The 27,590-nt window shown below is 37.7% G+C and overlaps 5 protein-coding genes across 6 annotated transcripts; 2 read left to right on the plus strand and 3 right to left on the minus strand.

The window, feature by feature from the left end:
- Positions 1 to 32: 32 nt before the first annotated feature.
- dnttip2 (deoxynucleotidyltransferase, terminal, interacting protein 2) lies at positions 33 to 5,582 on the minus strand. Its single transcript, XM_020924764.2, has 7 exons — positions 5,438 to 5,582; positions 3,091 to 5,003; positions 1,719 to 1,857; positions 1,443 to 1,538; positions 1,140 to 1,304; positions 948 to 1,057; positions 33 to 524 (listed from the first exon to the last, which is right to left on the minus strand). Exons 1-7 carry the CDS (start codon positions 5,510 to 5,512, stop codon positions 428 to 430), a joined length of 2,595 nt encoding a protein of 864 aa, XP_020780423.1. The 5' UTR covers positions 5,513 to 5,582; the 3' UTR covers positions 33 to 427.
- A 175-nt stretch (positions 5,583 to 5,757) lies between these two features.
- Positions 5,758 to 9,723, minus strand: gclm (glutamate-cysteine ligase, modifier subunit). Its single transcript, XM_020924805.2, has 7 exons — positions 9,428 to 9,723; positions 8,509 to 8,571; positions 7,967 to 8,051; positions 7,810 to 7,866; positions 7,522 to 7,724; positions 6,799 to 6,913; positions 5,758 to 6,705 (listed from the first exon to the last, which is right to left on the minus strand). The coding sequence occupies exons 1-7, from the start codon at positions 9,560 to 9,562 to the stop codon at positions 6,536 to 6,538; spliced, it is 828 nt and encodes a 275-aa protein (XP_020780464.1). The 5' UTR covers positions 9,563 to 9,723; the 3' UTR covers positions 5,758 to 6,535.
- A 2,845-nt stretch (positions 9,724 to 12,568) lies between these two features.
- On the plus strand, positions 12,569 to 16,162 carry ccl25b (chemokine (C-C motif) ligand 25b). The gene is made up of 4 exons (XM_055164436.1): positions 12,569 to 12,679; positions 13,015 to 13,094; positions 15,385 to 15,502; positions 15,586 to 16,162. Exons 2-4 carry the CDS (start codon positions 13,031 to 13,033, stop codon positions 15,704 to 15,706), a joined length of 303 nt encoding a protein of 100 aa, XP_055020411.1. The 5' UTR covers positions 12,569 to 12,679; positions 13,015 to 13,030; the 3' UTR covers positions 15,707 to 16,162.
- Positions 16,163 to 19,121: 2,959 nt separating this feature from the next.
- On the minus strand, positions 19,122 to 25,913 carry LOC110160061 (serine/threonine-protein kinase NIM1). 2 transcript variants are annotated; one of them, XM_055165346.1, is made up of 5 exons: positions 25,627 to 25,913; positions 24,163 to 24,251; positions 22,277 to 22,579; positions 21,686 to 21,954; positions 19,122 to 20,843 (listed from the first exon to the last, which is right to left on the minus strand). In XM_055165346.1, the coding sequence occupies exons 2-5, from the start codon at positions 24,182 to 24,184 to the stop codon at positions 20,091 to 20,093; spliced, it is 1,347 nt and encodes a 448-aa protein (XP_055021321.1). In that variant the 5' UTR covers positions 24,185 to 24,251; positions 25,627 to 25,913; the 3' UTR covers positions 19,122 to 20,090. The 2 variants fall into 2 exon arrangements, with proteins under 2 accessions (XP_055021321.1, XP_020780322.2); XM_020924663.2 differs by lacking the exon at positions 25,627 to 25,913 and having other exon boundaries at positions 24,163 to 24,591.
- pole4 (polymerase (DNA-directed), epsilon 4, accessory subunit) lies at positions 25,884 to 27,231 on the plus strand. The gene is made up of 4 exons (XM_020924664.2): positions 25,884 to 26,275; positions 26,594 to 26,678; positions 26,783 to 26,824; positions 27,024 to 27,231. Exons 1-4 carry the CDS (start codon positions 26,021 to 26,023, stop codon positions 27,035 to 27,037), a joined length of 396 nt encoding a protein of 131 aa, XP_020780323.2. The 5' UTR covers positions 25,884 to 26,020; the 3' UTR covers positions 27,038 to 27,231.
- Positions 27,232 to 27,590: the final 359 nt, after the last annotated feature.

The following is a 27,590-nucleotide window of genomic DNA, read 5'->3' on the forward strand; positions in this document are numbered from 1 at the left end:
AATCCCAAATGAAAGAGCAGAAGACACAGACATTTATCTTGAATTAAGGCTCATTATTTAATTTCACAATGTTTCACGGCAATGTCTTCATTATGTATTGGGCGATATTGTGACACCGTCTCAAACACTCATTTGGTATTTTGAATGATTTTGTAAAACAAATAAATTATTGTTTGATAAAAACTATATTTTAGTGGTCAAACTAATATTTTATATTGCTTATGTTGTTTTATAAAGTACTAATTGAATACACTTTTCTTCTGAAATAGAGTTCATGTCAGTCCTTTACATCCCATGAGCTTGTTCATTTATAGTGTATTACACATAATGTACAAAGCAATCTGATGTTTTCCAACAACCCACAGTTATTTAGGATCCACAAAACGCTTCTTTTCAAGTTACGCATCTCTAAGCCAAGTCCACAGATTTACTTTTTATGGAATTTGCTTTTCATTTTGTGCCTCCTGCCGGCTGCCCGTGCCGCCTTCTCCGCCATGATCACCTGGAACTTCTTTTTGTTTTTTCTGTTTTTAGAAGAAAAAAAAAGTTTAAGCAATAGCACTTAGTTTGGTTTTGTATAAATGTTAACTGTATTAAATTCTAAGGTAATCACGCAACAATGAAACATTTTATCTAAACATCTTAAAAAGTTGGCATCCATAAAAGGGAAGAAAATTAGATAAAAAGTACGTTCACCGCGTCAGAAATGTGGACTAATCTAGAACTACTGTAATCACAGAACTAAACCAGCACAGAAAAGGACCAAACCAATCTATGTCAGGACTGAACTGGGCTCAAACCAGGACAGTGAACTCACCCAAAACTCATGAATAGAAATGTTTGGGCTGACAAATAATGCTTCATTCACTGTATATTCTAAATTTAAAAGACCTGTGAAAATAGCCAACATAAAAAAAAAAAAATCTTGGACAGTATTATTCACTTACTGTCTGAATTCAGCATCTGCCAGCAGTTCCTCCACCATGGTCCTCTTTCTGTCCTTCTTGGAAATTCGGGAATGATAAAAGTCCACTGGGTTGTCCACAACAGTACCCATCTATAGCACAGATACCACAAAACCAGTAACACAATGAGACACTTTAATTACATGAATTCAGACATAGGGTTAAATTGCAAACCTGAAAGTATTTGGGGAAACCATCTCTATCGTTCTTTTTGTAGAATTGTTTTGGGTCCATTGAGCCCCTCATCCTCAGCAGCTGCAGGTCTCCCTTCAGCTCTTGTGTGATTTCCGGGGCCTTCATATTGAACCAGGCGTCTCCTGTGGTTTTCACCCTCTCAGCCTAAAACAATCAATAGTCAGATACATTTTTCAAACTACAAACTTTTTGGCAACAACAATGATTTGCCCACAAGCACGACTAAAGTTTGCAGTAATCTGTCTGTGGATTAAAGAAAGGAAAGATTCTGCTAAAGCTTACTCTGCGTTTGAGTTTAAGGGCTTGTTTGGATTCTTTGTAAGGAGGCACGGTGTCTTTCTTTTCAAAGTCAGGCCCAATCACGCTCTTCTTCATCACCTGTGGACCACAACAAACATGCATCAGTACCAACAGATAAAGGCCAAAGAGGTGGAGAGAAAACGTGGACAAAAGTGTAGCTGGCGTTATCGGATTAGCTCGCCCTTGCATAACTATAGCGTTTATTATTCAGGTTGCATGGTAGATCACCTTCAGCGGAAAAATCAATCACTTATTTACCTCATCTTGGATCTTCTTTTCCTTTGGTTTTTGTTGTGAGCTGGAGACAGGTTTTGATTTACTGCCATCAAAACTGATGTATAAACCCCCAAGCTCCTTCATCCTGATGCCTGGGTCAATACGGCTGGACAACGCTTTGCTGGAACAAACACAAATGAACATGGTAAGGAATCATGTTATCAGCAATATGTACATTTTAAAGATAGAGTTGTAAACATTTTAATAAAAATTCTCAATAAAACTCATATTCTGATCATCAACCAGGGACTTTGCCTAAAAGCTACTCAACTTCCCTTTTTCATGACATACCTTGACAGTCATATGGAGCACTGCTTTCTTATTACAAACGTTCCATTGTCCAAAGTCATGCACATTTATTTACAGAAGTAGAGTCAGTGTTTTCACAGGTTTATACTAAGACTATGGTGGCATAAGCAATCCATATTTGAATGATTTTATTTAATACAATAGTTTGAGGTATGTCACTTATTGCCTCTACTGAACAAAACAACACTGCTTACAGATTAAACATTGTTACTTCTACAGGTTTACAATACACTACACTAAGTATAATGTGTTTAACAATTTTTTTTTTTTTTGCTCAGCTAGTTTTTAGTTTTTTTATGTATATAATTTTATTTGCAAACTACATACATTACAAAAAATAGGAAACAACATACAAGATACAAGACAGACAGTATGAGCAAAGATTACACACAAATAGGAACATATAAGTGATGGGCTGGTAACAGTGTGGACATTGTGTGTGTATGTGCGTGTTGAAAATAAGTTAAGTATGTGCTGGAGCTTTGCCTCAGATCCCCACTCAGGTCGGAGCAGGCCAAGCCACGCCCACGCCCCCCATGGCGGGATGCGGGAGCCACCCCCTTCCCGATATATATGTACATGTGCATACATTCACACACACGCATCCATGCATGCACCTGTCTGCACAGGAACATACATGCATATAAGCACAGACACTCAGGTACACCTTAACACACAAACCCACACTCATCCACGGTTGACTCGTGATGCATTAAATAGTTGGGTGCGATGCATTAAAAGTATCAGGGAGGTAAGGAGCTTGGAGGTAGAACAGAGAGGGAAGCCAGAACAGAGGGGAGGCTCAGCTATTTTTTAGACTATGGGGCTAAAAATTCTCCCCTCTATTAACAAGAAGCACAGAGTAATAATACAGTAGAATTTTTAGGCCTAGGTTATACGGTAAATAATTAAATAATAATAAAAGAATTGCACTGTGGAATGATATTTAGGTGCTTGCTAGTGAGTTCCACCAGATACACTTTCATGAACTAGTTAAATTAAATATTTTTGCTTTAGAATGTGTTATAAACTGCCTCATACTCACACTTGTGGGCCCCTGCTGGAGAAGAGAACATCTGCTGCGTCATCGTAGTCATCATCTCCCTCTTCATCCACAAACTCATCCTCCTCTTCCTCATCCACCTCCTGTGCAGTCTGGTCCTCCTCCCCTAACCTCTCTTTGTAGTACTGCTCATCTGCTTCTTGCCCAGGCCTTGTGTCAATCATAAAAAGTCCATCAACTGCTTTAGTAACTTCAGTCTTCCTGGGATGGTATTTTTCATTATTTTCCAAACCCTCCTCTTCATCACCAGAACTCTCCCTAATTTCATCTGCAAAGTCATCGTCATCATCTTCATCCTCACTGCTGTCTAAAAGGGTGATGGCACTTGTACTTTGGACTACAGCGCCCTGAGGTGGCTGCTTTGAGAACTGCTCTTCTGGGGTTTGGTGCTGTTGACTGGACGTGCCTTGAATGGGCTCTGCTTGCTCTTCTTCTATTTGACGCACAGACTCTTCTCTGTTCACTGAACTTGACTCCACTGCATCCCCTTCTGGCATTTTCACATCTTTGTTGCCATCTTCTTGTTTGTCATTGCCTGAAATATCTCTATTTGTATCAGCCACTTCCATATCTTCATCCTCGACATCTGTAGTTTGAGAATCACATGCTGTAGTTATAGATGCTGACTGAACAGGCTTTGATGGCTCTTGTGTCTCATCTGTTTCCTGTATAATTTCCATCTTTGAAGCTTTATCAACTATACTTTCAGTAGGCAGCTCCTCCTGGTGGTCTTCTCTTGTTACTGCAGGCTTATCCTGGTCCCCTGTCATTTCTGCAGGTTTATCAGCTGCTGGGATTGGTTCAGTATGAGAATTAATGCTGCTTTCTTCTGCTGTAGATTTTTGTAGAGGAGTTTCATCTGCCTGATTTGCATCTTCTTCTTCTATCAATGTACACTCCGCATCTTTCTCTATTACTGTGCTTTCTAACCTGGAATCATTCATTGAATCCTCTTCATCCGGTGGGATAACAGTTTTTTCTAACACTACACTAAGTTTTTTAGGTGACTTTGCTAAAGCTGATTCTCGTTGATTGCTGCTGCCTGAACCAGTCCTGCTACTACTCGGAGTCTCTGCTCTACCAACATCTGTGAGGTCTGAGTCTGAATCTATCAATAAGGGTATGCTCTTCCTCCGTCCACGTGTTGCTCTGCTGTAGGTCGGTCCGGATTCAAAACCTTCCGAGTCACATGACATTGGCTCAGATGCAGATTCAGGTCTGGCTCGTGTTGCCCTTGTTCTTCGAATTGTTGGAGCAGGAGTTTGACCGCTTTCCAAATTCTTATCCAGATTAAGCTGAGTATCAGGTTTTCTTCTGGAGCGTGTAGACCTGCGTGTGGCCACATCCCCAGTAATGCTGTCAGCATCGGACATCTCAGACTCTTCCGTAGTCTGTCTATTCGCTGTTCTTGTACGTTTACTTCTCTGAGACACTACAGGGGTACATGGCTCTGGCTTTGTTTTATCACCTTTCACCTTACTGGGAGAATCCACAGCTTCTGGGATTGGCTTTTTCCTGGTGCTCCTCCGAACTTTTGCCGCAGACACAACAGAGGAGCAGGACTCAACTTCGGACGCATCTTCTTCTTTAGTCACGCCACGTAGTTGTCTTCTCACGCTTTTACGGGACACTGGTGCTTCGGTGTCGGACAAAGCGGAGCAACAGGAATCCATATCTGAAATCTCCCCCTCGTGCACAGAGCCCACTGGGGTACAGGGCTTGTCCGGGCTGTGCAGTCTTGATGCCCTGGTACATCTTTTCCTGGCAGAGTTTTGGGCAGTGGTGTTCTGTGCTAGTTTCTCGAGCTGAGCGCTTGCTTCTTCTACAGTTGTCTGAGTGGGGCTCTCAGGGAGGTTCGCAGTTCTTCTGGTTCTTCGGCCGGTGGATGGTGTGGCCTGGGGAAAAAAGTTATATTATTGCAAATGTCTGAATCAGATTTGGTCACACTCTGATATATTAAAAGTTATTTTCTTACACCGGCCATTTTAAAAGAAATATAAGTCGTTCTTTAGAATGACAAACCCATATATATTAAACGCAAATATTACAATAAATGCCGAAAACCAGATTATTATTAAACGTCATCTTTATCCTGAAGCCTATATTATGTTACGATTTTACTTTATATTGTAATAGAGAAGTATTACTTGTTATAAAAAATACGTTCAAAGTTTACAAACTGTATGGCGATTGCAGTACCACGTGAGACACTCACTGGCATCTCCATCTCATCCGCAGTTGGTGTGTAGGGTGTATTTGATTTATTTTTTAACTTGATGTTATCGCGCGACATTAAATAATATATAGAATGTATTTTTATCACACAAACCTGAGCAGCAGAGGTGGCATCAGAGTCAGATTTACTTGGGGAGCTCACGCGAACTCCTCTTCTTGTGACCACCATGTTGGACGATTCTCACACCCGCTCCACTTCCGCTTTAAGACCAGACTTTACTAATCGAAATGAAATGCACAACTCCCGAGCTTGTCGCTTTGCGTAGAGTGGCTCAAATGTCTGTGTTCTATTTGACTTGCTTTGTTATATTTATCATGATGTCTTATGTTAAATGCAAGACATTTCTTTGGTAAAATAGAGGATGCAAATGCCCTTCATCCGAACAGGTCAAATAGACGATGGCAGATCAAGAGTACGTTTTCTTTGGAATATTTGCAATTTATTATCGATTACACTCGTCCAACCCAAATATAATACAAACTGGAACCATGATGATTTAATCATAATATACAGATATGACAATACATTTACAGTACAGTAGAGGAGCTGCTTCATTTTATTCACTGGACCCTGTGCACAGGAGCAGCTTTAATTCACCATTCAGGTGACACCACCAGAAAAATTCCCCAGTGCAATTGTAACAATGCAAATCATGTGTTTCTGTACTACTGTTAATCTCATGAGCCTGGTGTAAACATTCAACATCAAAAAACATTTAGGGTGAAAATGCATGAATACATGTTAAGCATAGGATCTTAAACTGCATTACAGTATCACCACTCCATATGCTCATTTAGTGTGATTAGTGCTTTTTGCCAAGACTGGAATGCAAATGTTTCTAAATGAATCATACATAGAGAGAATCAAAGCGTTTGCACAAATAATTTACAGGTTTTGTCTCTTCTTTCTCAGATTTGGGAAATTGACAGGAATCAAAGAGGCACTTCATTACCAACTAAAATACAGTATATCAGAATACCCTTTATGTTTCACTAGAATGAGCCCATTGAAAATGTAATTCAAGTTAGTCTCATGTTTCTTTTCTATCTTAAGAAAGACAAAACAGAGATATAAAAATACATTAGAGATTCACCATTATGGGCAACATCTATTACTGAGTGCTTGTTGCTGTGGTTTGAAGTAATCATGAATAACATGGCTTTATCCGTACATCTTCATGGATGGGCTGTGCTAGGGGCTTGCCTTCTTCGCACTGACAAGGTAACCTTTGGACTTTATAATGCCTCTGCATTTGACAATAATGGAGTATCGTAGAACCCACTCCAGCCTCCAGTCGGCGACACTGAGCTCCTGTGTCCCCTCCCGTACAGCCTGTTGGAATGCTGCTGCTGACATGAGCTCTGGATAATGACAAGAACAAAAAGGTAGTAAAATGTTCACTTGCTGACAGCATATACCCATGTAGACCTATACTCTTATACACTTGTACACACCTTTGGAGTCATTGTGTGTGAGCAGCTGAATGTCAAACTCTTTTGCGAAGGCTGTGAGATCAGGGGGCATCACGCAGCAGGAAGCCAGGTTCACCTGGTTACTGCTGGGCTTTATCTACTCAAAGTCAAGAAGAAAATACATTTTGCTTTATTTCACAATGTCTTAAAGTTACTTTGCAAGACAACAGATTTAAAAGGTGGTATCTAGTAACATAATGCAAGAATGCACCTGGGACAAGACAAGCATTTCAACTTCAACTAGAAAAGCACACAGAGAGCGCAGACCTCCGCCAAGGACTACAGTCCCCCTCATATTAATTGTGTTTTCCATAAATATTAGTCTCATATCTTTCAATTTGGAATATGAAAGAGGATCCCATTGTCCATCCCTGAGTCAAATTTCATGGGGTTTGGTCAATAATTAATCGAGATATTGAGAAACAAAATTTTTTCCCCCATTTACCACAATGTTAACTAAAATTTCAAAGTGATCCAGAATCCAGGATTTCTTCTGGATCACCCCAAAATGAAATCAGTTCTTCCTTTTCACATTTCCAACAAATCCTGAAAATTTCATCAAAATCGGTCCATAACTTTTTGAGTTATGTTGCTAACAGACAAACAAACAAACAAACAGACAAATGCCGGTAAAAACATAACCTCCTTAGCGGAGGTAAATATGATCTTAAAAGCAAAGCAGTTTTGTCTTAACTTTTTTCTTACCTGAGCCCAGTTGTACAGCTGTTCCAGCAGATCTTTGTCCAAGTCAGAGGTGCCGATAGCTGCAATCTGATGGTTCTGCACCAAAGCCTCCAGCTCCTCCCAGACTGGCTGTAGGTGAGCCAGAGTCTGTGTGTCCCCCTCTGGGGGCCCAGGGGGCGCTATTATAACAGAATCAAGCTGGGACACTGCCAGTGTCTGGCAGGCTGCAGGGGACAGATAATTTGGCATGTTAAATGTAGAGGTCATCGTATCTAGAATAAAAATATTGATGAAAAGTTTAAAACTTACCCATCTTAACTGCTTCTTTGATTGAGGATTCATCAGACTCACATAGAAATAATTTAGCTGCAAGTATAGCATAAATATACTGACTGATTACAAATTAATGACACATTTATAACAACATTTAAAATGTAAAATGTTGTATTAGATAAGGAACACACACCCGAAACCTTCAGCTCCTCCCTCTCCTCTGGTGTTATAGCATCTGTTGCTTCAGGAATGGAGCAGTCCAGTGTATCTTGGAAGTCCTGCGTGAAAGAAAAGACCCGCAGTCAATCACTTGAGGCAAACTACTACATGGAAACATTATATGCATTTTCTAATCACTGCACAGTTTTGGTAAAATGTTCTAATAACACAACCTGTTGAACTCAGGGACACATTAGAGCAGTAGAGGTAAAACTAATCCCTGGACCAAAGGCTGACCCCAGCAGTGCTCACACAGGCCATTCTGGTGATAGGCTTTTGCAGTCAGCACAGCATGAACATTTAAACTGACAGCTCCTTTTCAGTTTGGCCAGCACCACCCTAATGTCCTCCAATCTGCTTTTTACTTTCCCAGCTTCTGAATGTAGACCTATACTTCTGAACTTTATAGGTTGATGTCAGCATGATGATGTTGCATTCAAATACAGTGTACACATTGAACAGGGTCCACAATATAAGAAGTGTCATGTACACGTGTTGTTTGTGCTTATATCCCACCTCTGCATTTAGCTTTGTCTGGGAAAACCAGTCACTCAGTGTTGCCTGAATGCAGTCTTGCAGCTGAAACAAACAAAATATCAGAACACAATACAAGAATTTTTGGTGAAATTTGTATTAGAATTGCATGAATATAAAATGTACACATAATGCAACTTTAAGCCAATATACAAACAAGTGTACAGTGTAAACATAATACTATTACATTAAAAACTAATTAATAACTAATAAATAAGGTTTTGTCACAAGTTCTTTAACAGGCTTATATTGTACTATTTTCTGATCCATGTTATGTTTCCTTAAAAACAACATACTCAGAGTTGTATTTTGTTTCATTCACATGTTTAACACTCAAACTTTGCATATTTAGGCTGTGTTTTTCTCTCAGACAGAAAACACTCAATTCCACCTTGTGTTGTCATGTGATAATAAAGGAAGAGCTCCACTGTGTTTTTAAACTCCATACACCTTCACTAGAATCATTTGGATGATTTGTGATCTAAAATTGTAGCTGTTAATCTGAAAACTACCACTTCATGACATCAGAAGGTGAAACAGAGCATTCTGATCTTTGGAGATGCAGACCGACTAATAATAAAGGGTTACTCAAACGTGTAAACGAAACAAAACAAATCCAGGGATGTTTTTGAGGAGCAAGATAGTATATTTTATCTAGAGTATAGGACCTTTATGTTGTTAAGTAACTGGAGTAAATCTTATCCATTAAAATATGAACGGACTCAAATAATTAAAATAAATCGCAGGTTAAATTACAAAACTACACTTCATTTATCATAATAAACTTATCCCGTAAGGAGTTTATGAGTTGAGCTAACTAGAGGCTAATGCTATCTCGTCTGACAAATATTGCACGCTTTAGGTTAGGACTTTTTCGCAGACACGTATTATTTTATCTTACCTCTTCACTGGGAGAGCCGGGACACTTCTTCTTCATCCGATTCCGGTTGACTATGTTCCCGGTGTGGAGTCTGAGCGTCTTGGCTTGGTTAAACATCTTGGCATTAGCGCTCATATTGCTGTTTTGTCCGTCCATGTGCTTCTTCTGTGGGCAGGTTTTAGGTCGGAGCGTGACTCAGCACTAAAGCGGCACCGCGCTCTGTATCCGAGTCTTTATACGCTCGGCCTGGTGAGTGAGGCGGGAATATTAGGATAATTGAAAAAGCAATATCAGGATGACTTGCATGAGCCGTGTGGACTGACCTGCTGGGCTGGTGTGTCTTTGGGCTGCTCACGAGGGAGAGCCCAGGACACGCCCACACAGCGGGGCAGCTGGAAAACACGAGCTGGGAGATTCCGCTACGGAGCGGCTCACTAGAAAACCCGAAGCGGGTTATGGAATGGACCGTAGAATGTAGATACCCAGTTCACCGCGAGAGGGGAGTGTGTCGTTTCATTTGTCGAGCTGATCGAGCTATGGCTACAAGATAAATTATCTTGCAGCAATGTCATAATGGTGTTCCATCATCATTACATCATTAACAATACTCAGAGTTACATTTCAATTGATTCATACATATTTGAGTAATCCTGTTTGTTTGTTTGTTTGTTTGGAGTTTTTTTTTTTTTTTTTTTTTTTTTACCTTATGAGGCTTGCTTACTTAGAATATAATAGTTTTCACCTGCCCCCTATCCCCCCACCCTCAACTCTGTATTTACTTGTGATCATGAAACTCAACAATGACCACCCACGCCTTGGTTCCAGAAGTAAATTTGTCAATCTTTTTTCCATGGACTTTCAAAATAAAGATAGGCCTAATACATTTATTTTAAAGTTACGAAAGCATTTTGCTGAATCTTGCCTTTTTAAATGTCCTTTTTTAATTTTATGATGACTTTTTATGTTTTGATTTGTTTGTATTGTGATTTTATTGTATTGCTTATTCTGTAAAGAACTTTGAATGTGCTATACAAATAGCCATGCATTGCCTTGCCTTGCCTTTTTAACCCTCTCAGGCTCAAATTAATTTTTAGTATCAGGAAAAATCTGATATTTGGGGAAAATTATAATATGGGGTAGTAATATACAATTCTGACTTTTTTATCCTTTGTAAACAAAAAAAGTATTTTGCACTTCTGCATTGCCCACATTTATCAGCATGGATGGGAAAAAAGGTTCCTGAGTAAAAAAAAAGCTCATATAATATGGATGTGGAGTAAGTAGGTACTTGGAATTTAGCTGTTGCAAATCTGCAACACCTGCCTGGAGAGGGTTAAAACAAAGGCGTTAAAGGTCACATACAATGCCTTTGAACTCTTAATATTTGATTTTTTTGAAAAGTCTTTGTGAAAAATTATTGGAAAATACTTGCTGCTTACATAACCAGAGCAGGTGGTCACTCTTGAGCTCCATTACAAAATCAGGTCACACATTTGATTTAAAAATGCCACATTGCCATTTTTCAACAATAAAAACACATAAATTATCACATATTTACATGCATTTGTGAAGAAGCAGAGTAGGCCCATGTACCCAAATGTTATGTGAGCACTTCCATATGACTTAAACACCTACTTAGCCCCTATAGAAAAAATGCCTGGAGCCTATTCCTTTTTACAATGAGTTTATGAACTGTAATAAAGTGTATGCATTATGGTGTATTAAATCTATTAGCCTGTCTTTGTGTGGCAACCAATAGACTATACAACTAAAATGTGTGAATAAATTCAGACATTTTGGCAGAACATCGTGAGCACAGTTTTGCTTATGTGCATTTGGAATATTTCCCATGCACTGTAACCCCTAACTCTGAACTGTCATGTTTCAAAATAGTGTGTGCTTCAGTCTGGATGTGTACTTGGTCAAGATACTTGGTCAAGATGTGAAAGAATGAGTAGAAGTAAGAATTCCTTGCTCCTCAAATCTTCTCTTCTGGGAAGTTCCACATTACCCTGACACACAGTTTTTCTCACCCTTTTGAGTGTCTCGCGGGGGATGACCTCCACTGTCATCTTTACCATCTAAGATTGTAAATCAAACTCTGCACAATATACCAGGGCTGACACAGGGCTTTTAGCGCCAAGTCTTTTCCCAAAATTAGGAACATTCACCCCTCAAACTGACAAAAACATCTAATATAAACAATGAACGGGTTAACTTCAGTTCATGTGTGATTTGTTATGCTTAGTCCTGTGGGGGTAGACTTTATGTAATCTGGCGGCTGGACTGTGGTTGTGTAAATGGTACAGTACAAAGTAATCACTGCACTGGTTATTTTATGAAGATGTGTAAACAGTTGTGCACTGGTAATTGAGCTTAATTTTGCATTTCACTGGCCTATGTTTGAATATACTTTGTTTTTTATGACAATTGACAGTTAAAGGTACACTATGTCACTTTTTGGTTGCGGGTCTGTCACCTACTTGTTTCTATGGATATGTTATTGCTCTGCCTGGAATGTTTAACAATATGACATTAAACATTAAACATTTATTGAACTACAGGTGACAACTACTTCAAAAATACCTATAAAAACAGGCATTCTGACTCTGAGCAGAGTAGCTTGATCTGACCTGTAACTTGATTTGGTCTTCATGGAGAAACTGTGAAACATCCCAGACAAAGCAATAACATCTCCATGGAGAAAAGCATTTGACGGATCCTCCACTGAAAAGTTGCACAACGCAGCTTTAAATTACACCATGAGTGTCAATAGATGCCATATCAACTTATACACAGTATTAAAAATTGCATATGCTGTTTGTAAATAATATCAATTAGAACTTGACTGAAAATTACTTTAAAAGATTGTGCAATAACTTCTCAATCATTATTTCAATTTCACACACTGCCAATTTCACACACTGCCTATAAGTGCAAGTACTTTCTATTGATTTATTAACATGATCCAGATGACACAAGCCATTATCCAATGAGAGAGGTGATTTGAAGAGAAATAGAAGTTGTAAGAACAGGATGAAGGTTTGTTGAGGGAGAATTTCAACTAAGATGAGACTGAACAAAAGTCACAGTGATCGAGTTTCACTAGGGGCCAACACTTGTAAAAACTGAAGTGCTGACAAGGAGACAGAGGAGGAGTGGTGAGGGGGTAGGCAGGGGTGGGCACATCTCGAATACACTATAAGAAAACAGACTTTCTGGGAGAGCAAGTCTTCTGGAGAGGATTTTTAGTGAAAGTTTGGATGTGAAGAGGTAAATTCTGCATGCTTTTGTTTTAAATTATTAGGATATTGTATGCATAAACTTTTGATGTACAGTTCTGTTCTGAGGATTTGTACCACTTTGTGACACAGAACATACTGTATTTGTTTTTCAGCATTGCCTTAAATTGCATGTGGGACAATTGAATCACTAAGGAAGGCAAGCCAAGAGTGCAGTCCAAAATATAACAAACAGTTTTATCAGGGGTCAAAGTGGTAACCTTTGAATTTCAAGGAGTGGAATTTTTCGGACAGCAGCCAAAACAGCGTGGGGGTGGGAGAAAGCTGTGACCAATTTAAGTGGCTGATCCTACCATTTTGTTACAGAGAAGCTGATTTCAACATGAAGATCCAAGTGGTCATTTTGCTCCTGCTCCTCACCTGCCTGAGTCTCAGCCTGGCCCAGGGTAAGAGTATGCAGCACTACATTAATTAAGATAATGCAGTAATTATGGGCTATTAAATACATTAATGTTTATGCTATTTAAATGGGTTGCATGAGTAGTGCAGTCTTTTTCATGTCTAATTTGGTCTTAATTAGTCAAAATACACAGATTAGTCATATCCACAACAGAATATTGATAACATTTCAAAAAATACTTTGTTGTATTACGTTGGACATAATGGGTAAATTATCCAAATCAATTAAGACTACTCTTACTTCATAATATTACTCAAGTAGTCCAAAAAAACTCAAGTAACAAAGTATTTAGGAGGAACTGTAAGAGGAACTTTCTGGACAATATCAAATTTATTATTTCAAATGAGCTGAACTGTAATTAAAAAACATGGGACAAAATAATGCATAAAATGTTGTATTTTCAAAAGAAGAACTCACAGTGAAATAAGTAATAAATAAACTTTTACTCAACTAAGAGAACTGAAAATATATAGGAGTAAAAGTATCACTTTATATATATATATATATATATATATATATATATATATATATATATATATATATATATATATATATATATATATATATATATATATATATATATATATATATATATATATATATATATATATATATATTACAAAGTCGGGTTAATGTAAATGTTTTTGGAATTCTGTATGCAGTTTTTTCAATTCATACAGGCTAGCAAACTAACTAAACTATAACAATAACATTATGATAGTTTTAAAATAATCTATGACAAACTGTGTATTGATTGGCAACAGGCACAATGTGGTAAATAGAACATGTAACAGTCCTATCCTGTAGAGTGGGTAGTGTAGTGAGTTGGTCTGTAGAAAAAAAGTTGAGACAAAATAAAATAAACATGTTGAAAACTGTACTTCTCTTAAAGTTAAACCAGATGAAATCTGTCATGTGCGATGAGTTCATTTTGTGGTCAGATCCAGAACATCGTAATTCTTATAAAGATCCCAAATGTCATGTGATTAAGCCTTTTAATCTCCTTAAAGCTCAGATTCACTCGCACACGCAGACAGAAGAGGGCATAACAAGAATCCAATTAGCAAATCCACCAAACAAACACAAGCATTGTACAACACGCGATTAGCGGCTAAGGCAATTCAGCACTCTCTTGTATTCAATTAAAGGTACTGTTATAGGCCTACTAACAGTTTAATAATATTATCCAATATAGATAACATCGACCAGCTGTAATCTGACAACAGTGATGGGAAGAATACTTTGAAAATGTATTTAGTTACAGAATACTCAATACCTGCGTTAAATTGTCTTTTATATTGTATTCCATTACATGGCACAATCAGACCTCTGAATACTTAGAATACCTTGACACTTGTGCAGTATATTTTAGAGAAACAATACTAATATAGTATAGTATAGTATAGTATAGTATAGAATAGTATAATATAATATAGTATAGTATTATATTGTATAATGTAGTATAGTATGGTATAGTAGAGTATATATATTTTATTGGCTTGTTTGTCATGCATCAACTTGACAAATTAGAGAAGGAAAAAATTGCATAGTCACACACTGCAAGAGTGACATTTTCTTTTTTTTTTTGAACCAATGACTAATATATATATATATATATATATATATATATATATATATATATATATATATAGTTACAAGCCAAAATGACATGGTAAAGTAGGCACCTATCTCCATCTATTCATATCAGTTTAGTAAAGTAACTGTGTTCTAAATACCTGACTGAAAAATAACTATACAGGTACTAAAAAATGTTATTCAGAATACATATTTTCTGTGTATGTATTCAGTTACTTCCCAACATTACCTGACAATAGCATTAAGTAGTAGTAAGTATGCTCTAATCTAATCTAAATACATTGAACAAAGTTGCTTCTTCTTGAGGTATTATATTGTAATGCTTAAGTCAACAGACACGTTTATCTACATAGTCTAAGTGATACAAGACTCTATTCTAAAATCACAGTATTCTTGGGTGGTCTGTTTTGCTTTTTAAGCCATAAACTCACTCATTAAAAGAAAACAAGAATTCACAATCCAATTAGCAAATCTGCAGAATGACCAGGCTTTGTGCAGGTTTGAGCTTGCCAGTAGACAAGATTGTAAAAATGCCTTTCTAAGAGTTAATATGTTGGACTTCATTCACACACTACAGCACCACTCTAAATAACTTTAGCTTTTGCTTTCTTAATTAATCCTCACAGATACAGAAGTTTCCATTTTGCTAAGTACCTGTCTAAACTGTTTGCATCTTTTAGGCTCTTACGGGAACTGCTGCTTGAGATATGTGCGTAAACTGAAGTCCAAAGTGCAGAGGAACATTCAGGATTACAGGATGCAGGAAACAGATGGTGATTGCAACATCAGAGCTGTATTGTGAGTTTAACACAGCCAATGTTCTTTTTCATTATTTTGGCAAACTTTTTTTCATTGTGTGATGTGATGATTATGTGCTGCAGGTTTTTGATGAAGAAAAGAGGCGGACAATCCAAACCTATCTGTGCCAACCCTGAAGATAAATGGGTTCAGAATGTGATGAAAGTTGTGGACAGGGCCAGAAATAGGCAGATCATAAACTAGGTAAAAGGTTGCAAAACAATATTGTAAAATGTTTATATGTTACCTTGGGGGTCATAAAGTTTGTCTCAATAGGTTGATGGAGGAGACCTGGAGGTGGGAGTGAGGAAGGCTCTGTCAGAGTTCATATATCACGCTTCTACACATGGACTAGATTATTGCCGTCCAGATTAGGAACTTCCTTTCCCTGACATAGAATGTAAATTGCTATGGTAACTTTTTATGTTATCTTCAATATCATCAATTATATATGAGCCATATCAGTGCTTCTGAAAAATGCAAAGATTGAGCCACAGTTTGGCAGCTTTTAAATGTGACATTATGGATGTGTGAGATTTGTATTTTCTTTCATTTCATTTTCTTTCTTTTTTTTTTTTTTTTTTTACATATTTTTATATTTTTGTATTCATGTGATTCCAACAAACCACAAATAAAGATGTATCATGTTGACAGAAATAATCAGTAAACACTCTTTATTGGTCGCCTTGGTTGTAGATCAAAGTTTAGAGAAGCGGTAATTCATCTTAGCAGTGGTTTATTTATTTAGTTCAAAAACCTCAGCTAAAAAATATAGATTAGCGTATCGCACTTAGGCTCGTTTCAGATTACTTTTGTGGAAAATATTTAAAACATTTTTCTAACAGAATACACATGGGTCTGATAATAATACTGTGGTCTTGTATAGGGATGTTATGGGAAAGCAACATTCCCAAACTGTGTCCCAGTAATTTTATCGTATTTATTTATTTATTTGACAAGGACGGTAAAACATTGGCACCATAAGAACATTTTGAGCCCCAATACATTTGAATGGGATCAAATGAACTGTGAGGTGAGTGTGTGAGTGTGAGTTGTCAGTTTGCGTGCACATAAATCTGCTTGGGACCTCACAGTTTAGAGTTGTGGGTCAGGTCCAGTTCTCATGAAGCATAAATGACATTTGATTGAAAACAGTTGTTTGGACAGTTACAGCAGTTGTTCAGTAATCTTTGAAGGAATCAAACATATCTATGAGGTGACCATAAAAAACGGACAGGAACAGAGGTGCAAACAGCTCTAGAAACCATAAACAAAGAGCACCAGTTATTCAGTTGCCTAAAATTACTCTCTTCTCTTTAGACAGAAAATATCTACTTTTCTTTTGCATATTTTTATTTTAAATTATCACTTTGACTCTGATGCCATCAGGTTTAAAATCTGTGGACAGTGTGAGGCTGTCATCCCACAGATATTACCTATAACTTCACCTTGTGATCTTCATGAAGATAGATACATTTAATGCCATACTGTGGAATATTATAGGCAAAGCAATAACATCAACATAGAGACAACTAGATGGCCCACCCTTCAACAGAAAATGTAAAGATTGTTCCTTTAAAAGGCACCTTAAATGTTTGTCAGTTCTCCGAGTAATTTTTGCAATTAAAGGTTTACGGTTCATTACATCTTCTTCCTCTGAGTCGTTACGCATTAAGCAGCAACAATAATGGACCATATGTACAGCATAAAGAGACTGCTCATGCACAGACAATGTAAATATAGGATTATGCTTGCTCAGGTTACTAACAACATCCAAGCAGACCTTTACTTGTATTTACCAATAAGCCCTTTTAGAAGTAAAGAATGAAAATCATATTTATCATAAGACAAAGAGGTTTGAATGAAGACTAAATGTTGCAACATTTTTTGTACATGTTTTATGATGCGAACTAATACAGTATGTCTCATCTCCACTTTTGTGCTCAATGTGCCAAGTGCAATTAAAAACACATTGAAACTTGCAGCTCCGTTAGTGCTGGCCCAAGCTGACGTCTCAGGGGCAAGGCCACAGCTAAAGAATGAATTGTTTATATAACATCTGGGAAAGGAGAGTGATCTCTGAAAATGTGCTCCTGCATGGACAAGGAAGAAAATTCAATTTTCATATCACATGGCTGTATCCTGAGATTTAGGACTAAAATGAGAACTACTTTGTGAATGTTTCTAATTAGTGATTCTTGTGGTAAGACATGCTTTCTTTTGGAGAAACTATACAAAAGAATACAAAAAAGAAAGAAAAGAAACTAGTGCTTAAATATACTAAAGCTTGACTGTATCATTTTATAATAACTTTAAGAGCCCTGAACAGTCAAAAAAATTAAATGTTACCATACTATACCTTGTATTATGCTGATCCAAAAGTAAAACTGAGTATAATTGAAACATCTGAGCATAATGTAAAATGATATATTAGAGTCTTTTAAGAATGTATTTTGTTACTTGTATGCACTTTTGCTCATCTAATTGCGTAAACTTTATTACATTACTGTGCAAGAAGCTTTATTGTGTAACATCATTGAACAGTACAGACGTCTTGGCCCTGATCCGAACATTGATAATCGGCTTGTGCCACACACTGAGAACATTCTTCATTTGGGTGTGTGCTGGTGAAAGTACCACCAGTTTTAAATCAGTACATTTGTAATTAGATTGGCCCTGTATTCTCACAAAACACCACTAGATGCTATCTATGTTACTTCTGTCTGATAGTGTACCAGATCTGGACAGACCAGAGAGCACAGGTGAGGGCTTCACATCTGCCATTTACTGGTAAAAAAAAATCAAAAATCAAAATCAAAACATTTACAGATGGTAGAAGACCTATTGTGCTTGAGCCTGCTATATAGTTATAATCTACAACACCCATAGGTCATTATGTTATCATTTTAATTTAATAATAATAATTTATCTAAAAAAAGAGTCCACTTCTGTGTTAGAAAACTGTAATGCTCAGTAGTAACTGACATTGCCATAAAAATTATGACAACAAAGGGCCGTGAAGCTGTGGCCCCTTTTATGGACAGCTTCACATCACAGCAGAGAGCAGATTATTATTATTTTTTTCCATTTATGCCAAAACAGTCACATGACACTGCAGAATCCTACGTGTATCACAGATTAAGAAAGTTAAATTGTAGAATGAAGTAAGTACAGAGCTGTGGATGTTTGTTGTTGGTGGTGAAAATGGCAGTTGATTTGCAATATAATAATAAATAATAATAAAGCTCAAACATGCACAGATCACTCCAAACACAACTTTGAGAGCATAATAGGTCTGCTTTAAATAAAGGTTAACACAAAAATGTTGACAGACGGTGTTTACAGGAACAGCTAAACATATCTGATGTAAGACTCATTAAGTTAGTTACTGTGTTCTCTCACTTTCACAAAGGCAAAAAATTACCATAATCCATCATTAGTTGATTTTCCTTGAAAACACTACAAAAGCTATATTATTTCATCTTTTGTAAATAAATGGAGCATGCAAAAGATATATCAAGATTAATGAACCATTTGTGTGAATCATTACACAATCCAGGAAAATCTTGCAAATGTTTTTATTTACAGCTTCAAATGCAGTAAAAATGAAATACAGGCCAAAAGTAAAACAAGCCAAGTCTGTGTGCAAAACAAATCTGTAAAATTATACATGCAAATAATTGGTAAATCCCACTTAAAGGCAGTTGACGCATTGTTTTAAAGCACCAAAAGCTTTAGAAAGTTCATAATCGGTTGAATATGGATAAACACATTTTGTTCTAGCAGCATGACTTAAGTGCACATCCCCATAAGGATTAGCCTTAAATTCATTGGGAGATTGATCCTTTAAGTACACGGGATGAAGATGCTTGTGCCATACACTGATGAATGAAGTGCGTCAGAGCCCATTGTGCTGAGGCTGTTTCTGCTGATGTCAAAGGTATTACAAAGAGGAGTCGCTTTAGGCTGAGTTTGGGACAGGCCGAAACCTGTTACATAACCCTCAATATTTAGAAGATTTTAGTGTTAAATTTGCACTATATAACATTTCTTCTGGAGGATATGCCTGCTTATTTTCATGCAGATGTTATTGCTTTGCTTTGAAGGTTATTAAGTCATGGCAACTGGACAAATGTTTATTTTGGTCGAAAGCTGCTTCAAGCTGCTTCTTCAGTTCTTCAGTTATTAAGTAACGTGTGATACTTATCTATCTCAATGGAAAAGGCCAAGTTGCAAGTCAAATCTCCCCTTGGGGATGAATAAAAAGTAAATCTGATTCTGAAGTGAAACCAAAATTTGCGCGAGAGTAAAAGTTAAGTCAAAAGTGAACCCAAATTTGTGGTACTTTCCTACATTGCTTCACACATTTCTGTATATACACTTATAAATATTCACCAACTTGAGTGGGACTTATTGGTTGCCATGGTTCAGAGAAGTTGCAGGAGGATATAGTGATCACTCAACATATTTACTGGTTGAGGAGGTGTGGGACTAGGCTCAAATGATATGGATTTAACTGTGTAGCATGCTAAAAAGAAGCATGTTTTATTTTTCACAGTGACAAATGGTAAAGTGCACTAGTTGATTTTTATAGAATAACACATACAGCTGATGGATTGTGCTTGTCTAAAGAAGTCATGGACCACTTCCTCTGCCTCCTGTACTCATTTGGGTGGAGTTTTGTGTACCCCACAGCCTCCACTGTCCTCCTCTTTTGTACCCGATGTAACAAGATCCTGTAAATACCAGTTAAGGGGCTCCTACTGTCCGAGCAGGGGTTATTCTGAAAGTGAACTGCCCCAATCCCCAAATCTGACAACAAGCGTTTGACTTCCTGCTCCTCTGCACACAGGGCAGAGTTAGCCTGACCAAAGTGAACAGGACAGAGGGGTAACATGGCAAATGGGGGTGGGCATTCAATTTCACATAGCCAAGAACCGTTAAGAACTTGCTCTATGGGGGTCCGGTCACTGGGCACTGGTTGAAGCATGCCTTTAATTATAGCCTGGCACTCAGCTGAGACATATTCTGGGATGCTGTACACCCCCTGGAGGATGCAGCGCTTCAGTCGATTCATATTGTCTCCGAAGAAGGGCACCGTGGCAGTTACCATGAAGTACAGGAGGATGCCCAAAGCCCAGATGTCTGAATATCTGCCAATGTAGCCCTTGTCTTTAAACAGTTCTGGAGCAGCATAGGGAGGAGAGCCACAGAAGCTGTTGAGAAGCTCGTGAGGGCCGCTCTCAACGCTGAATCCAAAGTCGCCCACTTTGACGCAGTGGCTGGTGGTATAGAAAACGTTCTCGGGCTTGATGTCTCTGTGCACGATGTTATTCTCATGCTGAAAAAATAAATAATATTTTTACAGGCCTATGTGACAGTTCATTTGTTACAACACACAAATAAATAATTTCAAGCAGACACTGAGTCACTGCTGGATCTTCACATTTTAGTAGTGTATGTTGCTTCTATGAAGATATGTAGAACTTGAGTAATTGTTTGTGTTTTAATTAAAATTGTAATCTTTTGTATGGTTGTAAAGTGCTATAAAATTTCACCTAAAAATGTCTCATTTTAAAAAGCATCAGAAAGTAGCTGGCTGTTTAACATGTCACATGTAGTGCCAGCTTGAAATGAAAATTTATCTCAGTGATTAAGATGAGTGAGTAAGGTACATTTAAAGGTACACTATGTAACTTTTTTGGTGAGGGGTTTGCCACCTGCTTGTCCCCATGGAAATGTTGCTTTGCATGAAATGTTCTTCAGTGTGGTATCAAACATAGCTATTCCATGGGGAAAAGGCGGTGACACAACCAAGCCAAGTTACAGGTCAGATTTGTGGAGATGCGACATCACACTAAGAATGCATGTTTTTCAAGGTACTTTGGAGTAGTAAAAACATTTGCAATTGAATAAATTGGAGATTCCAGTCAATGCCATAACATCTCCATAGAGACAAGCCAATTTCAGACTCTCCAAGTTACATCTTGTACCTTTGACTCACAATGTAATGGTTATGTAACTTGAGTAATTAAATATGTTACTGATGCTATAAAACTACGCTGCTCTCTGTTTTCAAATGTGTTCAAAAGCCTTCTACGATTGCAGTGATGAGTACCACACAGTTATAAAACTGAGAGAGCCTGTGCAGCCTGCAGGGATTAGGACCTCACTGCTGCTCACCATGTGCTTGACAGCGGACACCACTTGTGCAAAGATCATCTTGGATTCGAGGTCATTCAGTCGCCCCCTGCTGGTGACTTTGGAGAACAGGTCCCCGCCGCTGCCATACTCCATTACCAAATACAACTTCCTGCTGGTCTCTATCACTTCATAGAGACGCACTATGTTTGGGTGGCACAGTTTCTCCATACAGCTGATCTCAGAGGACATATAGGGCTGACTCTTCTTATCCAGACGCATCTTATCCATAATTTTGACTGCAACTCTCTCTGAACATTTGGGAGAAAAGAAGAAAAAAATGGTCAGTTCTTGGGAAAATTATATATGGCATAATATATGGAATAAAAAATTGTTTTGCACTTTGTCATTTAAATATCAACCATTTTGCACAGATACTGCTGATACCTTTAAATAAAAAACATAATATATAATGTATGAAATATCACTGCACATTATCAACCTAATATAAAGAAAAAAATGTGTATATATTATTGGTTATATTTTATTTTCATGCATCTTACACACATTGTTGCTACTTTTAAACAACAAATCAGTACATTTACATTACAAGCCCATGTTTAGCATCCTGACCTTTTGTGATGGCATGGATTCCCAGTCGAACATTAGAAAAGTTCCCCTGTCCGACCTCCCCTCGCAGCTCATAAAATCCAATGCGTCGCCCCAAAATGGTTTCGTTGGCAATCTTCTCATTATGAGCCAGGTCATACACCGCCCGCTCAAACGGCGACTGCCTCATTCTATCCACCTCTGTGAGCCGTGACACTGCCCCCACCACACCTGGCGGGGATGGTCCGGTACAACTATCCACCTTCACTGATTCCTCTTTGGGTTTCCTGGGGGTCTTCTGCTTGAGCCATAGTTGCCGTGGGATGGCTGGAAAAAGAGGTTAGTTCAGTAGTTAGCAGGCTACTGTACACTGTGTTATGTGCAGGGCTGAGGGGCAGAGGGGGGTTTAAACATAACGTAAAGGTCTGATGGATAAGTGGATTGACCTCATGTTAACTCCTTGCACTATATATGGCCTACTCACTCACTCTTTTAAGTCTGACGGTGGGTAAACTGGGTAATATCCTAAATACATAAACCCCTGACTGTCTATATATACACCAAGGATTATAAAAGGGTTAATGTTTAAAAACTTTACAACCTCATTACATGATGATACCATGTTGTGATTCTGTGAGCAGGAAAATAATAATAATACAGTATCAGCTTCAGCCTTTGGAAATGTTTTATCACAGTGTGTTTCGGGAAAACTATTATACATACATAATTAAAGGGGACAGTCCTGATAATTACTATATCATCTATCTACTATATCATTTATTATATAAAAGCTGGAACAATATTTTTGAGATCATTATTTATTGTGCACACATTTTCTTTGAACTACTAAGAAATGTTGGGTTATTTTTCATTATATGGTAAGATTTAAGAGGTTGAATTAATAAGTTTACCTCAGCCATATATGGTACTTCAGAATGTGTTATTGTGACAGGCCTATTTGAGTTATCCTGTAATGTCCTGAATTCGAGACTTGAATGATCTGAAAATTTCAGTTTTCACCTGCCCCCTATTCCCGCCCACTGCATTCAGACTCTGGGTCATACATGCAGGGTTACAAAATGTCACATAGACATTTTTCAACAATAAAAACATTTAAATAAAAATCTGCTGCTTGCGATGATGAAATGCCACTATAGAGAGGCAGGGCTTCTCAGTTTTGAACAGGAAGTGAATGAATCTGTCTCTATTACTAAGCAATTTTATTGCAATTTATGCAGTTTATGAATGAATGCAAAATAATTTTCCATGTATGTTTTAGGTAACAGAGAATACCTGAAAAACACAAGCACTAGTCCTGCCAATCCGGTTGGACAAAAACAGGAAATAGCAACCTTTCCTGTCATTCATCTCTTAAAATAAAGGTAAAAAATCATGAGAATAAGCATGTAATTTTCTGGAAACTGACAGGGGATCTTTTTATCAGGGGCAATATTTTGAACAACTACAGGTCAAATAACTCTATTTTCACATAGCAAATTGGAAATTTTTGATAAACAAAATGAAGGTTAAATGTTGCTCTTGGGACGATGAATGATTTGGCCAAAATAGTCTTGGCTTTAGCTCACTCCTCAAAGTGGTGTGGATTATCTTCTTTTAGAGACAGTATTAGTGGGTCACTAATGGATTTACACAGCATTTTTATAGCATCAGACAGTCTACACTTTCAAACTAGTTTTCAATAGATAAAGTATTCTGTAACTTCACTTTGCTATTTCTTTTTTTTTTAATGTGATGCTTTTTCTTAGGCTCCTTTAAGCTATCGGATTGTAAATTTTAGATATATTTTTACATCTGTATTTGATATTATAGGCCTATTTTTATTAATATAATAAAGTACTTCTCTTGGCGTGAGATTAAAAATATATAGAAGCATAAACAGAGACACTTACCTGGCAGATGTTGGTCCTTCATATCCGTCCGTCTGTGTGCAGGCCTGATGGTGACTGAGCATGTGAATCTAGTCTCAGAGCTCTCAATCCTATTAACACAAGCTGACGTCTCATTAGATAGATCAACAGTAAGATATGATGGAAATGCTGCACACACGCTTTTAAAAATAAGTCTTAGGACAGCATATGTTTTACAATTTAAACTATTCATTAACTAAATAGAAATCTCTCAATTTTGTGAATTCTTCCAACGCTAAAGGTGCATTGTGTAGCTTTTCTGGAGGGGGATCAGTCACCTGCTTGTCTCCATGGATGACAATTAACTTGGTCTGAGCCATCACTTGCATTTGTCCATGGAGATAGTGTTGTGAAGTAACTGAATATGGAGAATATGTGTTAAGATACTAATTATAAACTATATTCAAGTAGTCTACAGTTACTTTCCTACAGTCAAAGGAATACAAGCCTACAATTTAAGCTTCAAACTGGGCAAAATGGAATATGAAAAAAAAAAAAACCTCACACACAAAACTCTTGTTTTTTTCTGCAGTCAGTGATTGGAAATGCATAACAAACATTAAATTGTTTGTGCTATGTTGCGTTTTTACACTACAATTCAACTGCAACTAGATGTAAAAGTATTTTAAGTACTTTTAAAAATACAGTACGCTGATTGTCCCATGTATTAGAATACATGACAAAATACATCTACCCATCACTGGAGATAGATGCATCAATGCCATTGTGTGGAATATTCTAGGCTAAGCAATACAATTTCCATGAAGGCAAGAAGGCTATTGGACGCTTTCCCTGAAAAGCTACATATTGCACTTTTAATATTTTTACTATAGGTAGAATAGACTTTCTGAATGAAAATTTGACTGTCAATTACCATATAAAACCAAATATTATATCATGACAACCCAGAGTTGTGATTTAAAGGTCCTATATTACACAAAATGGATTCTTGTGAGCTTTGTCGTGTTACAATGTTGTTCACCTCATCAAAAACATACCTGGAGTTTTGTTTCATTCACACGTTTGAGTAATCCTGGTTTATTAGTCTGTCTACATCTCCAAACCCCAAAATGCTCTGTTTGACTTTGTGATGTCATGTAGTGGTAGTTTTCAAGAGAGCAGTTACCTTTTACTTTTAGTTCAGTAGAGATGCAATTCCAGGGAGAAAATAATCCAAATTATTCTAGTGTAGGTGTATGGAATTTAAAAAGACAGTGGAGCGCTTCCTCTATTACCACACTCATACTCAAGAGAAGAACTCGCCTAAATATATGCAGGGCTTGTGGGTTAAACTCACACACAACAAAACAAAATAAAACAAAACAAAACGGTATATTTTTGAGAAGAAAAAAAACAATCAGAAAATAGCGTAATATGAGCGCTATAACCCAACTCTTTGATGCACAACCATAGAACAGGCAAAATCAAGGTTATAATGCAACATACTGTCAATGGATTCAACTCAGTTAGATAAAACTTGAGGCGCACATTCCAGTCTCCAGTCTTAGAGCTTTTGAGGGTGAGATGAGTTCATATACGGACAATGATGCTGCTGCCTGTATAAAGATCCATGCCTGGGTCTAGTCTGCTGACCAGTAAGTCTCGCAATAAGTGGAAGGCTGAGTGCACGTGTCCAATCACCTTTCACAACAAACTTGGCGGGAGTGAAGGGGGCGGGGTTTTACAGAGGCCACCCAATCAACGTGTCCATTTCACAAAACCCGGAAGCACATGCTGGCGCGTAGTAGTGTTGGTGTTGCTAATTCTGACATGTACATAAATAAACACTTAATTTCGTTTATTATTAAAGTTGCAATTTACTGAAAAGACCTTCTGAATAATGGCAACTACGTTGGCATCGCCAGTGCCCTCCGCGGAACATGAAGCAGAGCGGTGCGGGACTGAGGAGGAGATCCGCGGGGCCGAGGCGGAGGGAGAGGGCAGCCCGCCACAGACAGGACCAGGGCCCGTGTCCGCCTGCAGCAATAACCGCCTGTCTAAACTCCCTCTGGCTCGTATCAAAGCTCTGATGAAGACAGATCCAGACGTTTCTCTGGCCAGCCAGGAGTCCGTGTTCATCATCGCAAAAGCCACGGTAATAATGACAATGCAATGCATGTGATGGCGTAGCAAAATATTAGATTGGTGTGGGGAAAATGCTCCTGTGGGCTTAAATATTAAAGCAAGCATTATCTGAGGAGGACTAGTGCCAGAAACATGTTTACAACAATAACATCCCACTTCCTCTACTCCACCAGTAGGAGTCTCCACCTAGCCCTGTGAACTCAACTAAACTTATTAAAACCAGAGTGTTTATAAGATGTAGTTATGAAATATATCTCAGGTCAGGTTTCAACATGAATACTACTGACAGCATATCTGTAATCATGTTTTGTTTTGTTTTTTTATCCAGGAGTTGTTTGTTGAGATGATTGCCAAAGATGCCATGGTGTACGCCCAACAAGGAAAGCGTAAAACTTTACAGAGAAAAGACTTGGGTAAGTTTTACTAACATGCACATATTTTGCTCTCTAATGTGTTTCAATTCACTGGCCCAGAAGTGTATTGCTGTCTTTTCCATATGTCTCTCTTTTCTTTTTAGACAATGCAATAGAGGCCATAGATGAGTTTGCATTTCTTGAAGGTAAATTCTGCTTTATTCTCACTAATCATTTAGTCTTACTATAGGATTCTTTGATTCATTCACTTCCTGTACAAATGATTTTGAAATATAATGGGATGTTTCAGCTAATATGACCACAATCAGTATTTATTGTTTTTTGCTGGCATAGTAACAGGTAACCTTGGTTTCTTGTAAATGTATTTCTTGCAATGTTTTGCAGGCACGTTAGACTAAACACCATGAAAAGACAAGGCCAGAAGTCACCAGATATTTTTTTCTTGAGACACAAACATGCAATGTCCTTTTCAAATATTGTCTCAGTCCGACTACACCAAGTTTCTTTTAAAGTAATGGCAAATTTGTAAATGTTTGTAAATATTTGTTTAATACTGAATTACTGTATACTTGAATAAAAAAAGAGGTTTTTATTTTCTTGCTGGTTTCATGGTTAAAACTATAACGATTATGCTAACACCGCTGTCCAAGGTCCTGATTCTGTACCTCCAGGGGGCAGGAGCTGTCCAGGGTATTCAGCAGAGGCACATATATAGAACCTTAATTAACACTGAACCATATGTGACAATTTAAAGTTAGTGTATGTTCACCACACTCCTCTGATAGATTCCCCAGTTACTCCTTTACACTTTCAAGTAGATGTGTCTGGATCAGCTGCTGTAACAATGTGTTACAGCAATTAATGACACAAGCTCATGTCTTCAAGGCAACATAAAGGCTGCACTGTAATATACAAATGTTCTACTGAGCTTGTTAAACATCCTGTAACACC

Source organism: Boleophthalmus pectinirostris, unplaced genomic scaffold (assembly GCF_026225935.1).
Source record: "Boleophthalmus pectinirostris isolate CB_2022bp ecotype Guang Dong unplaced genomic scaffold, ASM2622593v1 HiC_scaffold_7, whole genome shotgun sequence".
Lineage (NCBI taxonomy): Eukaryota > Metazoa > Chordata > Actinopteri > Gobiiformes > Gobiidae > Boleophthalmus > Boleophthalmus pectinirostris.